Raw genomic sequence first — 21,797 nt, 5'->3', positions numbered from 1 at the left:
GGCTCCCAACTGGTCATCCAGGACCCGAATTTTCGACTTATACCAATTGTGCACATCCGACCATGTCACAGTTAGATACTCGATCAAGTTCTGCTTTAGCTATCGAGATGCTACCGAGCTCCTTTCATTCAAACCTTGCATGAAGGCTTGAACCGCCCAGTCATCGGAGACCGGAGGTACTTCCATCCTTTTCTATCTGAAACCGGGAGACGGACTCCCTTAGCATTTCGTCGTCCCTCTGCCTTATCTTGAATACGTCCGAATTTCTTGTAGCCACCTTTATGGCCCCAACGTGTGCTTTACGAAGAGCCGCACTCGAGGGGAAAGGTTTTTGTATGAATTTTTTGGCATCTAGACCCTTCAAAACTGGAGGTGCTCCCGGTATTTGGTCCACCCGAGAGTTGTAAGTTTCCACCTTTTTGTCGTTGTCTTCTATTCTCTCTTTTCCTGACTCGATTCTTTTATTCAGTTCCTCGAGCATTTTCATGATTGTGGGGTCAGTCCCCGAGTCGCTTTCATCGGGCCTCTCAAGCATATGTTCGTGCTGTGTGTTTACTGGTTCGACGGTGTTAGGAGTCCTATTCTGACTCTAAAGTTGAGCGATGACAACTTGCTGAGCTTGCATCATCTCGAATATTACCTGGAGGCTGACTCCTCCTTCTTCCAGTCCTCGTGTTTCCTGGCCTCCAGCCTAGGCTTCCCTACATCCATTCCTTACAGGGTCTGTGCGTGCTTCCGTGTTTAGAGTGTTGTGGGAGCTGATATCAACTGGCTCCACGTTTGGCACTCTCTTAGGGTTTACGGGTGGTACACCAAGCCCTACGCCGCTGTTTTCTCCAAGTCCCTCGCTGTCATGAGCAGGTGCATTTTGTGTGCTAGACATATTTTAGCCTGAAATCAAAAAATCTTTGACAAGAAAAAGTGTGAAGAACAACGTGTGTTATCAGAAAACTAGCACTAAAATAATCACTATTATCTTTAGCCCCATGGTGGGCGCCAAAGTGTTTACCTCAAAATATGTGAGTAGTTATTAAGGATAATTTGTGGTTTTAAAGATACATGATATATTCTAATGCTAGTGATTAAACAAGTAATATTGAGGTTAAGTGAGAAGAAATAATGAACCAAATCAATGTTGCTGAAACAATAGGGGCCTCGAGTTTGTCTATACGGGGACCTAAAGATCAACTAAGACAAAAAAAAGTATGAACAATAAAGTAAAGGCAATAAAGCTGAAGAATAATTGCGGAGCACGTTAAACAAGAAAAGAATAAGAATGTTCTATTGCTGTGAATAATCTGATGCTTACAAAATGATTGGGGTCCCCTTTATATAGGAGGAGAAAACCCCAACATAGTACCTTGCTCATAAAGGTAAAGAATCCTATTGGTACAGGTGTATGACGGTCTAGTACGGACATGTACTATTTTGTACAACCCTTATCCTATAATTAATGCCCAAATCCACGTGTCCTTGAGAAATTCCTACTCTTTCTTGATTGATTTCGAGATTATATTGTCCTCGACGCAGGCCGTGTCAGGCCTTTGATCAGCTTCCTCGAGGTAGGTGTCCCTTAGCCAGATCTGCCCCATGCCTCGAGTCTCCCGGACTCGAGCCTATAGCCCGATTTAAGACTCCAAAATCATACTCCTCGATTTTGATCGTATACATAAATATAGAATATTAAAGATGACAATGTAGGGGCATCCTTGCAATCGTTCATAAATGGACATATGTAATTAGAAGCTTTTGTGGACCACTTAACATTTAATCAGATGGAGCCAAATAAATCAGGGCCAAAACTTCTTATCAGTTCCATTTATCTCATTTAACAGCTTCTTTATTAATTATATTCTTCTGTTGCTAATTAAACAGCAGGATTTACAATTCATTTTAGATCGGCATAAAGACAATTGATCGCCATCTAAATCAATTTACTCAAAATAAATATGGTGAAACAAAAAAAAAACAAAAAAAAAAAAACAAAAAAACAGGCGTTGAATACAGAATGAGGCTTCTCTTGATAAAAATTCAGTAATCTTTTTTTGCCTGTGAAGATCCTCTGAAAGCCTTTTACTTCAAATAGGCCATGAACTAGATCAGAATTATTCTAAATGAGTCCACAAGACATGATCATACTTATATATTGTATAACTCGTCATAGAACCCATTCTTCTGTTCTTTCTCGGATGCCGGTGACTGTTTATAGTAATTACCTTATTTTACTGATATTTTTGCAGTCATCTTGAGGATTTTTGGGACTCCCCTAACTGTGATTTTCCTTGAGGGCCCTTTGTCCTCATGTAGAGTCTATATTCATTAAAAGTCATTGGTGGATACAATGGAGGATTGTGTTTTGTCACCAACTCTTTAGCTGGTTCTATCATCAAATCGCCTCTGGGGTTGTAGAAAAATGCAAGGGAAACTCGTTCTTCTGCGGAATTTACGATTACTCTATGCTCTACACTTTTGTAAATAGCATTGCTTAGTACCTACATAAATAGAACAATAGAATAAGTGCCAAAAATAAGTAAATGCATAACTATTTATTAATTGATGATTTTGTTTGATGTTTTCCAAAAGCTGAGTTTGCAAACAGGTTAGACAAGAATTTTCCCAAAAAAACCAAAAAGAATAAATAGAGTTTTTAAAAACGTTAAACAAAAATAGTTTATCAAATCCAATTAATCATGGGATAAAAAATGTAAATAGAGGAGTAGGAGGGTAAATACTTACCCACACCGGGTGTTTACACCAAACTATATTAACTTACTATGGTTACTTAATTGAATTAGATAAAAAAACATATGATTTACCATGGTTAAATGATTGAAGTCTATATGCAAGACACATGTCATGTATCTATTAGTTTGGTATAAATACCCGGAGAATGTAGGGTAGTTAATATCGGTGGAACATGGAAAGTACTAACAGCCCACCATCTTTTGGCGCAAACATTGGGACCAAATGTTTCTATATTGAAGTTTGTTTAAGCACACTTCTTTTCTTCCCTTTTTACATTTTTCCCTTTTGTAAAATCTTTTTTCAAAAAATATACTACTTTAATTTTCTTAGGAGTTTTCTTTTATGAAAATTTTCTAACTGAATACTATTTCTTAAACAATAATTAACTCTTCTTGGAAGTATAGACCAGTTTTAATGAACAAAACAACAAATAATTAAATATTAACATCAAAGATTTGGTGGGATACATATCAGATAGCCTCTACGATACTTTTTTCTACAGATTATAGGTCAAGCCTGAGAATGAAAAAATCCTAATATTGAGCACTTCATTTTATTATAAAGTTTCAAAATGGGAACGGGATACCATATAAAAAATATTATTAATAATATAATAAAACTAGAAAAGCAAAGCTAAATCACATGGATCATCTGTAATATTCAACAATTTAGAAACCCTACGAACAAGAGCAACAACAAACCTAATGTAATTCTATAAATTTAGAAATACTACTGAAAAGAATAGCAGAAGAAGAGTATTATTCGGAGATCTCCTGTTAGCCCAAAATCGTTAACTAAAATTAGAGGATTCAACTAAAGAAGAGGAAGCTTGAAAAGAGAAGAGAGATTTTTGAAAGAAGAACTTTGTTATTGAAGAAGGCTTTCTTGAATTTGGCTTCGTTACAAATGCCTAAGGTTACTCCTATTTATACTTGCCCAGGGATGATTCTAGATACAAAAATAATCTAGACAATTCTATCGTCTTCTACTAATATCTTCCTTAAATATCCAAGACTCTAGAATATCTAGATATTTCTTAAGTACAACAAATATCAAAGATATTACTCCATAACTTTCTAGAAACTTCTTTTACTTATAATTTTTACTTTTCCAAAAAATCAACTTTATTTTCACACTCCCCCTTAAAGTGATTTTTTGGAAGCTATCCCAAGCTTGTCGCAGAAGAACTCAACCGATGCTTTAGGATGGGTCTTGGTGAAGATCCCATCACTATTTTTCTGGCTCATCTTGCTTCCCCAAAGACTGAAGGTTCTTTATTTGGCCTTATAGAGAAACGGGAATATGTACCGACAAAATTTTCATCTCTGAAGCGAGCTGGCTTGATAATAGTTCTTTTTGGCCTTCCCGAACCACATGAATCATCTTCTTGCCGAGTTTCATGTTGTTGACTTCTCGGGCTCCCCCTTTCTCTTAGCTCCTCGACAACTGTATTATCTAAAGAAGTACTCGTGATGGGCAGAATTGATGCTTCAGGGTTCAAGGGTTTATAACCTGCCCCTTCTTGTGCAACTCCATAATACAAAGATACTTCGTCGAATATGATATCCCTTGAGACAACAAAGAGATGAGTTTTAGGATCCATGCACTTCCATCCCTTTTTTCTTTCATCATATCCGACAAAGATGCATTTCCTTGCCTTGGCATCCAACTTACTTCGTTGAGAATTGGGAATGCGAACATAACAAATAGAGCCAAAAAGCCTGAGGTGTTTCATGCTAGGCTTTTCTCCAAACATTATTTCATAGTAAGACTTCATATTATTTGGAGAAAGCGCCATCCTGTTACTCACGTACGTTGCACATTTTATACCTTCAGCCCACAAGGCTCTAGGTAAATTCTTGGCATGAAGCCAACTCTTGCATGTCTTAGTTAAATGTTGGATCTTCCTTTTAGCCACTCCATTTTGTAGTGGCGTATCCGCACATGTTAGCTCTCTTTTAATGCCATGTTGACGACAAAAGGAAAGAAATTCATCTGACGTGAACTCACCGCCATTATCAGTTCGCAGCCACCTTATTCTGGTGTCGAGTTCACCTTCAAGTATTTCATTGAACTCCACAAACTTACTGAAAACTTCTGACTTGTGCTTCACAAAATAAACCCGAAAATGAAGGAATTCTCGTTGGCCCCATCAAGTCACTGTGAATAAGTTCTAGTGCGGCATTGCACCTTGACAAGGATCTGTCAAATGGAAGACGATGTGACTTTCCATATTGACATCCTTCACAAACCTCTCCTCCACTAAAATTTCTTAAGTTAGGCAAACATTTTACTAGATTCAACTTTACCATGACTTTTAATTTATCCATGCTTAGATGTCCAAGTCTAGAATGACAAAGATGTGGATTATCATTGTTATCCATCTTCTCAATATATGAATTAGAGGTAGATAAGACATATAAATTGTTAACTCTTTTACCTGAGTGAACAATATCTGCCTTGAGCACCTTGATATTTCGGAGGGATTTCACATCACGTGGGTCAAATAGTAAATAGTTTCCAGCATCTACAACATTTGCAACTGAAAATAGATTTTTTTCATACCTGGAACATGAAAGACACTGTTGAGGTTGATAGTGTCTTTTTGCTTCTCGTTTATCACAACAGTACCTTCGTTCTCCACATTATGGACTGTATTATCTGATGTAACAATGACATCATGTCCGTTGTATCCGCGAAAGGTGGAGAATTTGGATTGATCTCCAGTGAGATGGTGCTCACAACCTGAATCCACGATCCAGTCTCTTTCAAAATTTATGGAAGCCATGGCATTTATTGCTCGATTTCCCCTATGAAGAACTTTCCCCAGTCTTCTTCTTTTTTTCTTCTTCAGCAGCTTTCTTGGTTTGAGCCATATTGCTCTCTTTGGCTCAACAATATCTTTTTATGTGACCTACTTTTCCATAACGGTAACATTTTAAAAGCTTTTTACCGTTACTGGAAGACTCCCTCTTCTTTCCTGGCGAGCTTGAACCACTTGAGGATCGAAAGTGCATGCTATCTCTTAATTTTCCTTTAAAATTCCTCTAATCGGCGAGAAGAGCATTTCCTTCCCCTTCTTTGGTAGATACACCAGCCATATGTTTGGCTAATAGCTCTTGTGACGACAACAAATTCCCAAATTCTTCCAATGATGGTTGTTGAACCCATCCTTGAATTGATGTAACAAAGGGAATATATTCTATCTTTAAGCCACGAATAATAATTCTTCTTATTCGTGCTTTAGAGATAGCCTCGTCCGGATTCAATAGAGAAATTTCGGAACACAGATTTTTAACCTTCAAAAAATACTCGGCAATGGAGAGATTATCTTGAGTGGTGTTAGCTAACTCATTCTCCAAAATCTGTAGCCGAGCTTCATTCTTCTTGTTAAACAATTGATCGAAGGTCCTCCATATTTCATGAGCTGATTTACACCTTATAATATAATCAAATAAATTAGGGGAGATAGACCTCTTTAGGATAAACTCCTCCTTAGCATTAATCTGCTTCCACTTCTTACGCGCATTGCTATTTTCCGGTGCGTCAGACAGAGGACTTGTGTTACTCCCATTGACAACTTCTCACAAATCCTCACCAACAAGATATGACTCCATACAAGTCTTCCATACCTTGTAGTTGGATTGGTTCAATAAATCAATCCCCAGTCCATTAGCACGACCACCCAAATCCATGTAGAGAAACCAGTTGAATCAACTACTAACCCGGACTTGAAATCCAGAAGCTGACTTAAGGAGCTAATACCATAAAAAGAATAGAAGAAGAAGAGTATTATTCAGAGACCTTCTGCTAGCCCAAGATCATTAACTAAGATTGGAGGATTCAACTAAAGAAGAGAAAGCTTGAAAAGAGAAGAGAGATTTTTGAAAGAAGAACTTTGTTATTGAAGAAGACTTTCTTGAATTTATCTTCATTACAAAAACCTATGGTTACTCCTATTTATACTTGCCTAGGGATGATTCTAGATACAAAAATAATCTAAACAATTCTATCACCTTCTACTAATATCTTCCTTAAATATCCAAGACTCTAGAATATCTAGATATTTCTTAAGTACAACAAATATCCAAGATATTACTCCATAACTTTCTAGAAACTTCTTTTAATTATAATTTTTACTCTTCCAAAAAATCAATTTTATTTTTTCACACCTACTATATACGGTAAAATCGGAGAGTCCAATTTTCTGTCATTATAAGGTTCGAGACTAGGGTCGAGGTTCACCCTCGAGGGCTATCGACGCTCGACCTCGGGGCGATGCAGACCAACGGCTATGATAGAAAAGTGGGGAGTTCCCAAGGAGCATAACTAGAGCTGACAAAGTCTAGTGAGCTAAATTCAGACCCGAATCATGACATCAATTAGTTGTCCCATTTCCATATCTTTGTAATTAAAGCTTTTTGTACTATGTAAGGATTCCCCTCATATATAAAAGAGATCCTTGTCATTTTGTAGACATATGTTGCTCAATACTAAATACACAAGAACATTTTCTCTGCTCTCTAATACATTCTCTTGATATTATTGCTTCCATTTATTGCCTACATTTATTGTCTACTATTTATTGTTGTTCATTTATTTCTTATTATTGGCCATAAAGAGCCGGCATTGATTATATTATAACTGTTAGTCAACTATCGATTACCCTCGATAGCTCCCAGCCGAACTTCATACTCGACCCTGGGGCCCTCGAATACACAAGCTCGAGGCCCCGATTATTAATCATTCGGTTTGGTTATCACCTTGCTCTAAAGCTCTTTTCTTGATTCCAAGTACTTCACTTAGCACCTATTGCCCTAACAACTAGCATAAAAATAGATCACATATTTTTAGAACCACTAAATCAAATTTAATTGTTATTAACATTTTTGTGGTAAATAGTTTGGTGCCCACCGTGGGGCTAAAAATTATAGTGATTATTTTCTTGTTGGTTTAACTACGTAACGCAAAGTTATCTTTCACACTTTTTCTTGCCCAAGATCTTTGATTTCTGGTCAAAATGTCTGATTCGGTGAACAACAATCTTGAGAAACATGGAGAAAATGGTGTGGATGTTCCAGGTATGGGTGTGCCACCGCGAAACCCTGAGAGCACACCGGAGCTGATTCCCAAGGGTGAGACCTCATGCGATGCCCAATGCGTTAATGCTGGTCCTCACATTAACCAGGGAGAACGCAGAGAAATTCAGTGGGAAATTCGGAAAAATCCAACCTGGGTAAAAAAAAAAAGATTCATCGGCATGTCATTCATATGATTATCGGGGGGACCAACATTCCCCAAGGACCCGTGATCAAACGGATGAAAATATTCGTTGTAATAGAAGGGCCGATCCGAGATCGCATGACCAAAGACACCCTTGCATTCAGTGAGGAGGATCTCCAGACCTTGGCAGAACCACACAACGACGCGCTGGTAATTTCATTTCTTTTAAGCAACGTTCGAATTAAACGTGTGTTTATGGACCCAGGCAGCTCGACCGACGTAATCAGGTCGAAAGTAGTGGAACAACTTGGATTGCTCGATCAGATCGTACCCGCCTCCTGGGTCCTCCACGACTTTAACATGGCCAGTGAAGTAACGAAAATAGAGATCGCCCTCTTGGTTGACATGTTCGATATGGTTCAGAACACCAAGTTCCACGTTATCGGCAATGACAAGAGGTACAATGCATTGCTTGGAAGACCGTGGATACATAGCATGAGGGTAGTGCCGTCAACTCTGCACCAAATGATAAAATTTCCAACAAAAGATGGCATAACAACCATATATGGAGAACAGCATGCGGCAAAAGAAATGTTCGCAGTTTACCAGGAGGCACCGAACCCTATACACTCCACCTCAGATGACTGTGGGAGCATACAGACCCCCGAGGATGATGAAGAAGATTTCCTCGCTCCTCGAACTTCCGTTGCCCCCGAAGAGTCGGATACGAAATCGACAATTGAAGAACTGGAGCAAGTTGTTTTGATCGAGCATCTCCCGGATCGGAAGGTATACTTGGGAATGGGATTAACCCCCGAACTCAGGAAAAAACTCATTCAATTCCTTATTAATAGCATCGACTATTTTGCTTGGTCCCACTTAGATATGTCAGGAATCCCGTCGGAAATAACAACCCACCGATTGAGTTTCGACCCTAAGTTTAAACCGGTGAAGCAAAAAGAAGATCCCAGTCGGAAGTAAAACACACATTCATCAAGGACGAGGTAACGAAACTCCTTAAAATAGGGTCTATTAGAGAGGTAAAGTACCCCAAATGGTTGGTCAACGTAGTGGTAGTGCCCAAAAAGGGGAATAAGTTAAAAATGTGCGTAGATTATAAAGATTTAAATAAGGTATGCCCTAAGGATTTGTTCCCATTGCCTAACATCAATCGTCTAATCGATGCTACGGCCGGCCACGAGACCCTCACCTTTCTCGATGCCTACTTGGGGTATAATTAAATTCAGATAAACCCCGAGGATAGGGAAAAGACTTCATTCATCATAAAGTATGGTACCTACTGTTACAATGTAATGCCCTTCGGGCTAAAAAATGCGGGGGCTACGTACAAACGTCTAGTTAATAAAATGTACGAGCACCAGATAGGCAAATCCATGGAAGTTTATATTGATGACATGCTAGTTAAGTCCCTACACACAGAGGACCATTTAACTTATTTGCAGGAAATATTTGACATCCTCAGAAGTTACAACATTAAGCTAACCCCGAGAAATGTGCCTTCGAAGTGGGTTCGGGCAAATTCTTAGGCTTCATGGTATCGAACAAGGAGATCGAGATCAACCCCGACAAAATCAAGGCCATCGAAGAAATCACGGTGGTAAACAATGTAAAGGCCGTGCAATGGCTGACAGGGCGGATATCAGCTCTGGGCAAATTCATATCAAGGTCGTCGGATAGGAGTCATCATTTCTTCTCTTTACTCAAACAGAAAAACAACTTCGAGTGGACTCCAAAATGCCAACATGCCTTAGAGGAATTGAAACGATATCTGACTAGTCCGCCTTTGCTCCATACGCCAAAAGAGGATGAAATGTTGTAATTATACCTAGCCGTATCCGAGATAGCGCTAAGTGGTGTGCTGGTTTGAAAAGAGCAAGGTATGCAATTCCCTATTTATTATGTGAGTCGGGCTCTAGGGGATACCAAAACCAGGCATCCGCACCTAGAAAAATTAGCTCTTGCGTTAATAAGTGCATCGCGCAAAATTGAAACCCTATTTTCAATGCCACCGTATTTGCATTCTAACAATGTACCCTCTCCAAGGCATATTGCATAAACCCGAACTATCAGGCCGATTGGCCAAATGGGCCATCGAATTCGGGGGGTATCGAGTATCAACCCCGAACGGCCATCAAGTCCCGGATTCTGGCAGACTTCGTGGATGACTTCTCGCCCTCCCTCGTGCCCAAGGTAGAAAAGGAACTCTTACTAAAATCAGGTAGATCTTTCAGTGTATGGGCCATGTTCATTGACGGCTCCACAAACATGAGAGGATCCAGACTCAGTATAGTCCTGAAGCCGCCTACGGGTGGCATAATTAGGCAATCTATAAAAACTGCAAGATTGACTAACAATGAAGCCGAGTATGAGGCTATGATTGCAGGTCTGGAACTGGCCAAAAGCTTGGGAGCTGAGATCGTCGAAGCAAAGTGCGATTCACTCCTGGTAGTAAACCAGGTAAATGGGAGCTACGAGGTCCGAGAAGACAGGATGCAAAGGTATTTGGACAAAATCCATGTCACATTATGTCGTTTCAAAGAATAGACTCTGGTCCACATACCTCGGGACCAGAACAACGAGGTCGATGCCCTGGCCAACCTGATGATCATTTGTTGAAGAAGATGACCTACTCCCCGGGGCTGTTATTTAGCTGTCCAAATCAGTGGTCGAGGAAGGTCATGCCGAGATTAATTCAACTAGCCTAACATGGGATTGGAGGAATAAATATATTGACTATCTGAAAGACGGAAAATTACCCGCAGATCCAAAGGAATCGAGGGCCCTGCGAACCAAAGCAGCCCGGTTCTCGCTCGATGAAAACAAGACTCTATACAGAAGAACTTTTGATGGCCCCCTAGCAGTATCTCTAGAGATGGAGGATACAGATTATGTACTCCAAGAAATTCACGAGGGTACTTGCGGAAACCACTCCGGCGCTGATTCCTTAGTCAGAAAGGTGATCAGGGCAGGCTACTACTGGGATAACATGGAAAAAGACACTAAGGAATTTGTTCAAAGGTGCGACAAATGCCAGAGATTTGCTCCTATGATTCACCAACTCGACGAACAACTACATTCGGTCTTATTTCCATGGCCATTCATAAAATAGGGAATGGACTTTGTCGGACCTCTACCAATAGCACCAAGTAAAGCTAAATTCATTTTATTTATGACTGACTATTTCTCAAAATGGGTGGAAGCGTAGGCCTTCGAAAAGATAAGAGAAAAAGAAGTCATTGACTTCATCTAGGACCACATTATGTGCCAATTCGGTATTCCTTCCGAGATAACATGCGATAATGGGAGGCAGTTCATCGGAAGCAAAGTAACACAGTTCCTTGAAGATCACAAAATAAGAGAATCATGTCGACGCCTTACCACCCATGTGCAAACGGCTAGGCCGAGTCCACAAATAAAACCATCATCCAAAACTTAAAAAAGATGTTGGAAAGCGCTAAGGGAAAATGGAGAGAAATATTGCCCAAAGTGCTATGGGCATACCGAACAACTTCAAAATTAAGCACAGGGGAAACACCTTTCTCTCTAGTATATGGCGCCGAGGCTTTGATACCAGTGGAGGTCGGGGAGTCGAGTACCAAATTGTGACACACCACTAAGAGCTTAAACAACGAGGCCATGACTACGTCCCTCGAACTATTAGATGAAAAGCGAGAAGCCTCACTGGTCCGAATGGCTGCCCAAAAGCAAAGAATCGAAAGGTATTATAATAGGAGAACAAACCTCCAACATCTCGGAGTCGGGGACTTGGTCCTAAGGAAAGTCACCCTCAACACCCGAAACTCTAATGAAGGAAAGCTAGGCCAAAATTTGGAAGGACCGTACCACATCCTCGAAATAATCGGCAAGGGGTCCTACAAGCTCGGCACCATGGAAGGCGAGCAGCTTCCAAGCAATTGGAACATATCAATGCTGAAACAATACTACTGCTAAGGCATCCGATGGAAGATTCTGAAACATCCTCAAGCTCGAGGGCCTCAGGCTATGTAAACATGTGTTGCACTCTTTTCCTTCGACCGGATTTCATCCCTAAAAGAGTTTTACCGGCAAGGTTTTTAACGAGGCAACATCTATATGCTACCTACGGAAGAACCAACAAGCATTCAAGACTTCTTTCGCAATCAACCTCAAAAATACTAGGGGAATCCCCCCAGGAGATCACCTTCCCGGAGAAATCAAGATGAGCCAAAGAGGGTCTCGATAGAAAAATGATGTATCCGGCCAAACGGTCAAATGAACCGTGTCCACATAGAATAATCGAACCCTCGACGACGAAAACATGTATACTTGTACCAAAATAATAAAAGGAGTATCTTTTAGCATCAAAATGCTTCGCGCTTCAAAGAAGTTTGCTATTTTTATAAGAAACGGCCCAAGGCTAGAAATTTTCCGAACACTCTGGAACTGACATCAAAAACTCGAAGCTGTACAAACGGTCAAACGAACCGTGTCCGCATAGAACAACCAAACCCCTAACAGCAAAGGCATGTATACTTGTACCAAGTAATCAAAGAATACTTCCCAAAAGCATTTTTGCATCTCAAGGAAGCTCGACATTTTTTTGCAAAAAATGGCCTGGAGCCAAAAAACGTCCCGAATACTCGGGGACTGGCGTCAACAACTCGGAATAGCACGATCCCTGGGTCGGAGCTTCAAACTCATAAGTCCTCAATGAGGCAACAACGAGATCACAAAACAATCCGAGAGCCAAAAACGTCCCGAACACTCGGGGACTGGCGTCAAAAACTCAAAGCCACATGACCTCCAGGTTGGAAACTCCAAAATTGTAAGCCCTCAAAGAGGCAATACCAAGTTTGCAAGTAATGGCTCCCAAGCAGAGAAATCCTCGACGACTCATGGACTGCTGTCAATCACCATCTCCATCGACTTATCAAAACCCAAGACCATAAGACCGCACGCAGGCAGCCTCGATCTCGTAAGACCTATATAAGGTAATAGCAATATCCGTAAGACCTCAAGAAAGGCATGAACCATACTTGTACCAAGTGGCAATATCTGTAAGACCTCAAGCAAGGCATGAACCATACTTGTACCAAGTATCCAAAACTTGTAAGACCTTACTAAAGGCATAAACCCGATCTCAAAGTTTAGGCTATATATCGAACTTGTATGACCCCTAAAAAGGCATACCCTCGATATAGACACCGAAACTACCTCACTCGGGACTTAAAGGCTCCGGCCAAACACAAATGACTATGGTTACAAGGTTGTACCAGCCAAACTAACACGACTCGGGGACGCCTGACCATCACTATAAAATCACAGGCATTCAATTACTTCGAATATACTTCGGAAAGAACCGGTTAAATAGGCTACCCTTGACATAGGCAAAAGAGCTTCGAGCATGTCAGCTCCTGAACACTAGCTTCGAGATATTCAGACTCTGAGCCAAACCTCCCGAGGTGCTCGATCATCGCCATATAATGACTCACAATCGAGGTTTTTTATTAAACCGTTGAAGAGTCAAGAAAACACTATTTCAAAAAATCCTTATCAAGGGAAAAATAAAGCCTACATAAAAGGTCGCATCGACCCAAGGCGTAAGAGACACTCTCGCCAGCCCACATAAAAGGTCACATCGACCCAAGGCATAAGAGACATTGTTGCCAGCCCATGCAAAAGGTTGTACCGACCCAACATGTAAGATCCTAAGGACCAGCTTTAAATTCAAAAACTTGAGGGTCGAATGAGCTTGAGTCGAAACTCGATTCGGACACTAAACCCAAAATAGTTAATTAAATATACCTAAGAGCAAAAGCGTAAGAGCCATTGTTTTCAGACTATACAAAAGGTCGTACCAACCCAACGCATAAGAGCCACTATTGCCAGTACTAAAATTGAAGGTCGCATCGACCAAACGCATAAGAGCCACTACCGCCAGCGCTAAAATCGAAGGTCACAGTGACCCAATAGGACAAAGGACAAAGGAGAAAAGAATGGTAAAAACAATAGGCCTATTATACATATGGCTCGCAGAGGTACTTTTACAAGGCTTTTGAAAAATCCTTACAAGGAAGGGGCCAAACAGAACCCTAATCTATCATCAAGCCTGCATCTTTGACGGCTCCGCTGGAGGTTATGCCCCAACGGTTCCGGCTACAGTCCCAGGACCTTCGACAGCCTCTTCCCCTCAAGGAATCCCGCCTCCATTCTTGTCATCTTCTAAACCACAACCCTACGCATCTCCAAAAGCAAACAGGGTAGCAGCTCTCTCCTCTAGGGTCTTCACCTTCTCAAGCTCGGCAGACAAATCGATATCCCTTGTATGTATGTCCTCTAGAGTTCGCCTCTGAGATTCTAACCGAGCGTGCTCCACGACTCGAGTCAATTTCAGTTCAGCCTCCTCAGGCACTCTCCCGATGTGAGCATTTATTACGACACCCTCTTTGTGCGTAGATATAAGTGCCTCAGCTTCGGTTTTGATCCTGCATAGTGCAGCTACTAACTCAGAGTGGAGAATTATATATTTGGCACTATCCACCCTCACATCTTGAAGATGACGCCCGACTAAGGCAATCTCTTCCTGGAGGGTAACCCTCTTAGAGGTTATCTCTCTCACATGCCGTTTGAGTTCGAGGACTTCAGAGTCTTTGGCTTAGAGCTCCTCCCTCAGTAGGGCACCTTTCTTCTCAAACTGTGTGAATCAAATCCAAGATGTTAAAACATTGGGATCTTACAAACATTTAGACGATAGCAAAAGGAAACTACGTAACCTGTTCAACAAGATGAGCCTTCTCACGCTCATGACGGGTCACCTCAGCCTAAAACCGGGCCAAGGTCTGAATATAAAGCACCTTAGCTGAGCCATGAAAAAGATAAGTTAAAAAGACAAAGATCAGAACAACAAAGATCAGAACGATAGACAGGATTTACAAAAAGTACCTGCTCGCAAAGCCTGCTCATCTCACTGAAAACGAGTGAAGCATCGAGCTCGGGAATTCCCTCGGGAGCGGTCGAAGGCTTTTTAGGTGCCTCTCTGTCTTCGATAAGCACCCCTGCATCAGAAGATTCTTCATTCGGGACATCTTGCATTCCCTTAGGGGGTAAGGTCATTCCCTAAGGGGAATCACTCACGACAACGACACTAGCAGGGTCAATCAAGGCCATCTCTTGGCCATGAAGGGCTCCAGAACTGGGCTCCTCCAAACCATCTACCGAATGCGTTCTAGCTCTAGGGATATTTTGGCCATCGGCTGGCTCGGGGACATCGCCCGATACTCCCTCAGTGGCCTCTCCATTCCGAGGTTGGACTGCGACAACATCGAGCTCCAGCTCAGGAGCCACCATCTCTATGGCCTGAGGGTCGGTCAGGTTTTCCCATCCCTTAGACGCTTTCAAGAAATTATTTTCCCCCTCACCTTAAACTCGGGGACTTCCTGCTGTTCTCAGAGTTAGGGTTTCTGGGTCGACCTTAGTTTCTTCCACCTTCATCTTCTTGGATTCTGGAGGTTCATTCGATGGTTCCCTTTGTCTTTTCCTCCCTTCATCAGGTCCCAAAGTACCCTCTTCACTAAGCGATGTTCCTTTCATCAAGGGGATCTCCCCCAAACCTACACAAATGAAAAAATAAAGCATAGAGAGTAAGAGCACTATCAGTAGCAATTCAGGTTGAAAGGTACAACTGCAACAGGGGTGAAGGCTCACCATGGTCCTTAGCTTCCCATCGAGCTCGATACAGGTCACACCACACTCGTTTGGCATATGGGCAAATCGAGTCCAGCCGGCCGACCCAACCCGAGAGGTCCGTGATTGCGCCAGGATAAATTGCCACGGCTGCATCAGTAGAAAAAATTAAGCGCATGGAATGATGTACCTAAAAAGAAGCAAGGAAATTCTAGATAGTGTATCCACTTACGTTCCATATTCCACCTTTTGAGGAACAACATCCTTTCCACCGGGATCAGGTCCGAAGTCCTTACTCGAACAAAGTGGCTCATCCACCCACCATTCCCAACTTCTTCGATGCAAGCAAAAAAGGCCCTCGGAGCTCGGCAGTGGAGCTTAATTAGACCCCCACGGAAGAGACGGGGGTTGTACATCTTGATCAGGTGATCGAAGGTGAAGGGCATCTCCTCAGTCATGTTCACATAGTACCTGATCATGTAGACAGTGTGCCAAAATGAAGGGTGAATTTTGTCGAGGGTCACTTGGTACCGTTGGCAGAAGTCGAGAATCACAGGGTCTATCGGAAGCAAGGATGGCCCCACCGGCCCAAGGGTAAATGGGTAAGTATACACACTGAGGAAATCAGCTTTGTATGTCGTTATATCCTTCTCCCGGGTAGGAATCTCCACAAGCACCGCGCCCCCAGCGGCAATCAGTCCTCACCCTTTCGACGTCTGTTACTAAGCTAATATACTGAGACACAGGCTCACGACACCCAAGCTTCGAAGAAGGTCTCTCGCCTTGAAATCGGAAGCCGTTGCAAAGAATTCTGGAACGCATTCCTCAGCACGAGAAGGCATTGCCGCTTTGCCTTTAGATGGAAGCGAAGAGGAGGAGGTCACGTTCTCCTGAAAAGCAGAGGCGGAAGTTTTCGCCATTTCTAAAAGATTTTAGAAGAGAAAGGGAAGTTGCGTTTCAAAGAAAGAACAAAAGTAAAGGTAGAAGGAACTTTTTGGGGGGCTTGGTGGTGCAGTGAGTTGTAAAGAACGAGAAGAGAAGTATTTATAGAGGCCTCACACGCACGTTGAAGGAGGCCAAGGGACAGCCAACCGCTGTAATCAATGCGAAGGCTTTCAAGGGCTGTATATACTCCGTCTTTTGGCACCTTATAACTGCCGTCATTGCGGAAGTACCAGAGGGGCAAGAATTCAAGGTCATTTCTTATCACTTTCACTCTAAGAAACGTGGGGACTACCTGTATACGATAAAATCAGAGGGTCCAATTTTCCGTCATTATGGTGCCTCATAAGCATATTTCACAAGGTTCGAGACTAGGGTCGAGGTTCACCCTCGAGGGCTATTGACGCTCGACCTCGGGGCGTTGCAGACCAATAGCTATGATGGAAAAGTGGGGAGTTTCCAAGGCTCATAACTAGAGCTGACAAAGTCTAGTGAGTTAAATTCAGACACGAATCATGACATCAATTAGCTGTTCCATCTCTATATTTTTGTAATTAATACTTTTTGTACTATGTTAAAATTCCCCTCATATATAAAGGGGATCCTTGTCATTTTGTATAAATCATTTTGTATTGCTCAATACTAAATACACAAGAACATTTTCTCTGCTCTCTAACACATTCTCTTGATATTATTGCTTCCATTTATTGCCTATATTTATTGTCTTCTATTTATTGTTCTTAATTTATTGCTTATTATTGGCCATAAAGAGCCGCAATTGATTATATTATAACTATTAGTCACCCATTGATTACCCTCGATAGCTCCCAGCCGAGCTTCATACTTGACCCTGAGGCCCTCAAATAGGCAAGCTTGAGGCCCCGATTATTAATCATTTGGTTTGGTTATCACTTTGCTCTCAAGCTTTTTTCTTGATTCCAAGTACATCACTTAGCATCTATTGCCCTAACAACTAGCATAAAAATAGATCACGTATTTTTAGAACCATTAAATTAAATTTAATTTTATTACCATTTTTACGGTAAACACCTGCCCTCCAAACAAAACCAAAAAAAGAAGAAGAAATAATATGGTATATTGGCATATTGATGGGCAATGTGGATGCTAGAATCTAGTAGGATTTTCAATTTTGGTAATGTAGTGACTGCAGTCAAAGATTGCCTACTGTACCTTATCTTTGAATAGAAAAAATAGAGTTGAGGCACTTTCACCATTTACCCACGTGATTAAATTAAATGTACGATTGTCGGCAAAGAATCTATGGCTATTTTTCACTTTATAAAATATTCCTTAAAAAAAAATTGGATAGTTATTGTATTTTAAAGGGTTTGTGTTATTAGATAGGATTTGATGGTTTGGTCATTGTGCATGCGCTAAAAACTCTTTTTTTCTTCTTCTAATTTTTAAAGTTGTTGTAGCTAACTAGTTTTCTAGTAGGGGAATGACTTTTGAATTGTATTTGAATACCAATTTCACTTGAATGTGAGTAAAAACCATAATTTCATTTAAATAATTTTCAAACAAGATGTTGAATAATTGACCACTATATTTACTATAACAGCTTAACTATTTGCAAAATAGTGAGAATAAATACTACTCCATTCTTTCCAAATATGTGTCACTTTTTGCTTTTCGAGATTCAAACCATATGAACTATAATCAATATTTTTAAAATATATTTCCTCCGTTCCAATTTATATGAATCTGTTTGACCGAGCACGGAATTTAAAAAAAATGAATACTTTTGAAAATTCTGGTCCTAAACAAGTCAAAAAGGCGCCTAGAGTATTTGTGTGATTATAAAAGCTTCTTATTAAGGGTATAATTGTAAGTTTAAACTAAATTGTTACCAAATTTAGAAAGGGGTCATTCTTTTTGGAACGGACCAGAAAGGAAATAGGTTCACATAAATTGGAACAGAGGAGTAATATTTTTATTATATTGAGATGAGAAGATTTGCAACTTATAGTACTTTTATAGTTCTTAAATATCTTGATTGTGATTTTAAAATATTGAGTTGATATAATTCAAATTTACTCTCAAAAAGCATAAAGGTGAGTACTTATTTTGCGATGGAGCAAGTAGTATTTCATGGTCAAATGGGTGTTTATCTAAAAGTTAATTAAACAGCTGGTTGATGCTAGTATGTCTTTAAATATCTTGTTTTTGGTCTTCTACTTTATCAGAACGTACTGACCCAACAATACATCAAACAAGACATGATATTAATTAATATACGCACGTTTATAATACTTTATGGTTTACCAGGAACAAAAGCAAAGTGGTACTGACTGTTCGTTTTTGCAAATCATATCAAAACAAGACCCCTCCCATGTGCTATGTACCATTATATGTCTACACAAACAATACATTAAATAAGAAACTTTTGAGTAGTAAAAAAGAAGTTAATTTTTGTAATTTAACTCACCTGAATTTGATCACCAATATTGACAATGAAAGCATGCGAAGCGGGTTTTACAGTAATCCAGTCGCCGTTGCGGCGAACTTGAAGGCCCGCGACGTGCTGATCAGGGAGAAGAATGGTTAAGCCACCAGGATCCGAATGTGGAGAAAGACCTAAGGTTAAATCTGGTTGTGGACATTTTGGGTAAAAATTAACCCTTAAACATGCTCCAATATCTTCTCCTCCAAATGCATCTTGCAAGTAATCCTCTCTTAATCCAAGATTTGCTGATAATACCTTCATTAAACGCCCCCCAAAATTCACCACTTGTTTTGAATACTCTTCAATTACTTCCCTACATTTTTGTGACGTAAAGCGTTCAAATTTATACATTGATCAATTGTTAGAATTTTTTTTGATAAGCTGTAGCATGTAGATGGTAAGAATAGTAACTGTCCTGATAGTGTGAAAAAACTTTTATATTACCAGTGTATATAATTTAAGTAAAGAAGAACTTAAAAATAGAAATTTATATTTATATAAGAAATAAAAAGCAATCTGTTTTAAAAACAAAATTTTTCTTTTACTTTTTGAGAATAAAGTCAAGCAAATTGTATGTTCTTACAAGAATTTAACACAAAATACCCACGTACAAGAAGAAAAAAAAACTCTTCAAAATATTTCCAGTAAACTACAACTATTTGAAAACCTAATTGCTCGGACCCCATAAATATAATATTCCAAAAAATCATGAATAGTTGAAGAAAAGAAAAAATAAAGAAGGACATGATAAGAATATGACAGTAGAGTAGCTTTCCAAGAAAAAAAGCGTGGCAGAGTAGTACGTACCTTAAATAAACAGGAAGAGCAGGCCACTTTTTTTGGTCTTTCAATGAACAAGGAAGATAGTGAAGAAAATAATAGTCACTCCAATCCAGAATGGCTCCTTTCTTTACACCGAGGCGGCTGCCATAACCTTCGTACGTCTTCGGTGAATTGGCACAAGACTGCTTCACTTCCATGGGCTGGTGAAAGAATTCTCGCCATACTTCTGTGGCTTGGTCTATGAGCTCTGGAGGAACCCCGTGGTTCACCACCTGGAAGAAACCCCAGTTTCTACATGCCTCTGATATTTGCTCAACTACTGATGATGTAAGACCACTAAACCTTCTGCTTTCAATATCGTTAAACAATTCCTGAAGATCAATGATCGGGATGTTAACATCAGTCTGCAGGCTGGACCTGCCTAACGATATTGGTCTCTCCGTTGGTGGCTTCACATATCTATCTGGAATTTTTGAGATGCCACTATCTGATAAAGATTGCACCCGGACTATGGGTTCTGGCCAATCTTTGGGATTATTCATAACTAGTTTCTTTTTTCTGTTTTCTTTAGTTTTTTTCTTCAATAAGGTGTCTGATTATCTCGAGCTATAATACAAAGCAAAGTACGATGATGATGGTGATTAGACAGTACTTTACTTTATTAATACTAAGAAAATCCTACATAGAAAGGCAATAAAACGTCCGTGTTTGGGACACATTTATCAGATTGAAAAAGAAAAAGAAAGGCAAGAAAGACAAGAGGTGTTGGGGAGTTTGCAATTTGCAAATGATATCTAAATTTAAAGAGATAAAGGATTGGAGTAAGGGGAGGCATAAAAAAGTTGGAAGGTTGGGTGGTGTTATGTATTCATGAAATGGACGTGAATGAAAACGTGAAATATGTGCTCTAGAATATGGGTTATGTGGGAGTATTGGGGTCCGAGTGGACGAGAAGGATGAGTCACTATTATCTTTAGCATACATATATAGTGCAAAGCTGGCTTATGAAGCGGCCAACAACGACATGTCTTTTTCTGGGCATATAGTATTCCAAATATAACTAATTGAGATTCACGTTAAGTATATTTATAAAGCTATAAAAATTAAAAGGTTACGGTACTCTCCTATTAAGGGTGATGAAAATTCAGCTATCTCACCACACCTTTAATTTTGGTGGTACTATCGACATGTCGATGACAAAAAAAAATTGAAGTCTTTAGTGGTGGTAAGAATTTCGTACCGTCTCATTTTGTTGGATCGAAAAATGCGCAGTTGAAAGCTGAAACAAAATCTTCATACAATTCGCACATGGTGCTACACATCTAAAGGGGTACATAAAATATTCGAATCGTATTTTTCTTGCAAAGACACATAACCTGTACCACTTCTTCAAGTTTTCCCACAATAGAACATACAATTAAATAAGGTAAGAGAACAGACTCATACATAGATGTGCTTCTTTTTTAAACTTAAGGGGCCGCCTGCTGGGATGCCACCAAAAGTAATGACTAGTTAAGACTGAAAACAAAATGTTATCTGCTAGTAGTAGAGTGAATGGGGCCTCTTTCTCTTTACTACGGCGCCGTGAACAAATTGGATATGCATGGGTTTGGTGCCCATTAAATGAAGAAAATATTTAGTTGATCTTGTTTTATATAAAAAAGCTAACTCTTTGATTGGTTTGAGCACAGAGATAAAAGAATCTCAGTTGTGCACCAATCGGTAAACAACAACCAGTCAATTTGAAGAAAGCTTTATTCGTAAAGCTAGTTTCGTTGGCACCAAAATTTTCACGCTAGCTAGTGACATTTTGTCAATGAAAGAAGCAAGAGGATAACTTAAAATAAAATAGGTGCTATAAATTTATAAATGCAAGACAAGAAATATAGTCAAAGATTACAAGGGAGCTATTTATGAAAGAAAGAAAGAAAGCTGTTGCAAGGCTTTTAGAAGC

At 40.1% G+C, this 21,797-nt stretch overlaps 2 protein-coding genes across 3 annotated transcripts; both read right to left on the bottom strand.

Annotated features, from left to right (window-relative positions):
• Positions 1-1,818: 1,818 nt before the first annotated feature.
• LOC107778746 (jasmonate-induced oxygenase 2-like) lies at positions 1,819-21,229 on the bottom strand. 2 transcript variants are annotated; one of them, XR_012710504.1, is made up of 4 exons: positions 19,868-20,874; positions 19,043-19,373; positions 18,880-18,969; positions 2,363-2,492 (listed from the first exon to the last, which is right to left on the bottom strand). XR_012710504.1 is itself a non-coding variant. In XM_016599044.2 (3 exons), the coding sequence occupies exons 1-3, from the start codon at positions 20,383-20,385 to the stop codon at positions 2,241-2,243; spliced, it is 1,101 nt and encodes a 366-aa protein (XP_016454530.1). In that variant the 5' UTR covers positions 20,386-21,229; the 3' UTR covers positions 1,819-2,240. The 2 variants fall into 2 exon arrangements, 1 of the variants encoding a protein (XP_016454530.1); XM_016599044.2 differs by lacking the exon at positions 18,880-18,969 and having other exon boundaries at positions 1,819-2,492; positions 19,868-21,229.
• LOC142181648 (uncharacterized) lies at positions 13,966-18,873 on the bottom strand. The gene is made up of 3 exons (XM_075254998.1): positions 15,884-18,873; positions 15,673-15,801; positions 13,966-15,578 (listed from the first exon to the last, which is right to left on the bottom strand). The coding sequence occupies exons 1-3, from the start codon at positions 16,128-16,130 to the stop codon at positions 15,388-15,390; spliced, it is 567 nt and encodes a 188-aa protein (XP_075111099.1). The 5' UTR covers positions 16,131-18,873; the 3' UTR covers positions 13,966-15,387.
• Positions 21,230-21,797: the final 568 nt, after the last annotated feature.

Source organism: Nicotiana tabacum, chromosome 6, assembly GCF_000715075.1.
Source record: "Nicotiana tabacum cultivar K326 chromosome 6, ASM71507v2, whole genome shotgun sequence".
In the NCBI taxonomy this organism is placed as follows: Eukaryota; Viridiplantae; Streptophyta; class Magnoliopsida; order Solanales; family Solanaceae; genus Nicotiana; species Nicotiana tabacum.
The sequence above is the reverse complement of the archived record's forward strand: the minus strand, read 5'-3'. Positions and strand labels throughout refer to the sequence as shown.

Coding starts and splice junctions, on each gene's coding strand:
- LOC107778746 (XM_016599044.2), bottom strand. CDS start 20,385: ATGAATAATCCCAAAGATTGGCCAGAACCCATAGTCCGGGTGCAATCT. Junction 19,374..19,867: donor GCTCTTCCTGTTTATTTAAG/GTACGTACTACT, acceptor ACAAAAATGTAG/GGAAGTAATTGAAGAGTATT. Junction 2,493..19,042: donor ATATTGGTGATCAAATTCAG/GTGAGTTAAATT, acceptor CTATTTATGTAG/GTACTAAGCAATGCTATTTA.
- LOC142181648 (XM_075254998.1), bottom strand. CDS start 16,130: ATGATCAGGTACTATGTGAACATGACTGAGGAGATGCCCTTCACCTTC. Junction 15,802..15,883: donor CAAAAGGTGGAATATGGAAC/GTAAGTGGATAC, acceptor CTACTGATGCAG/CCGTGGCAATTTATCCTGGC. Junction 15,579..15,672: donor ATGGGAAGCTAAGGACCATG/GTGAGCCTTCAC, acceptor TCATTTGTGTAG/GTTTGGGGGAGATCCCCTTG.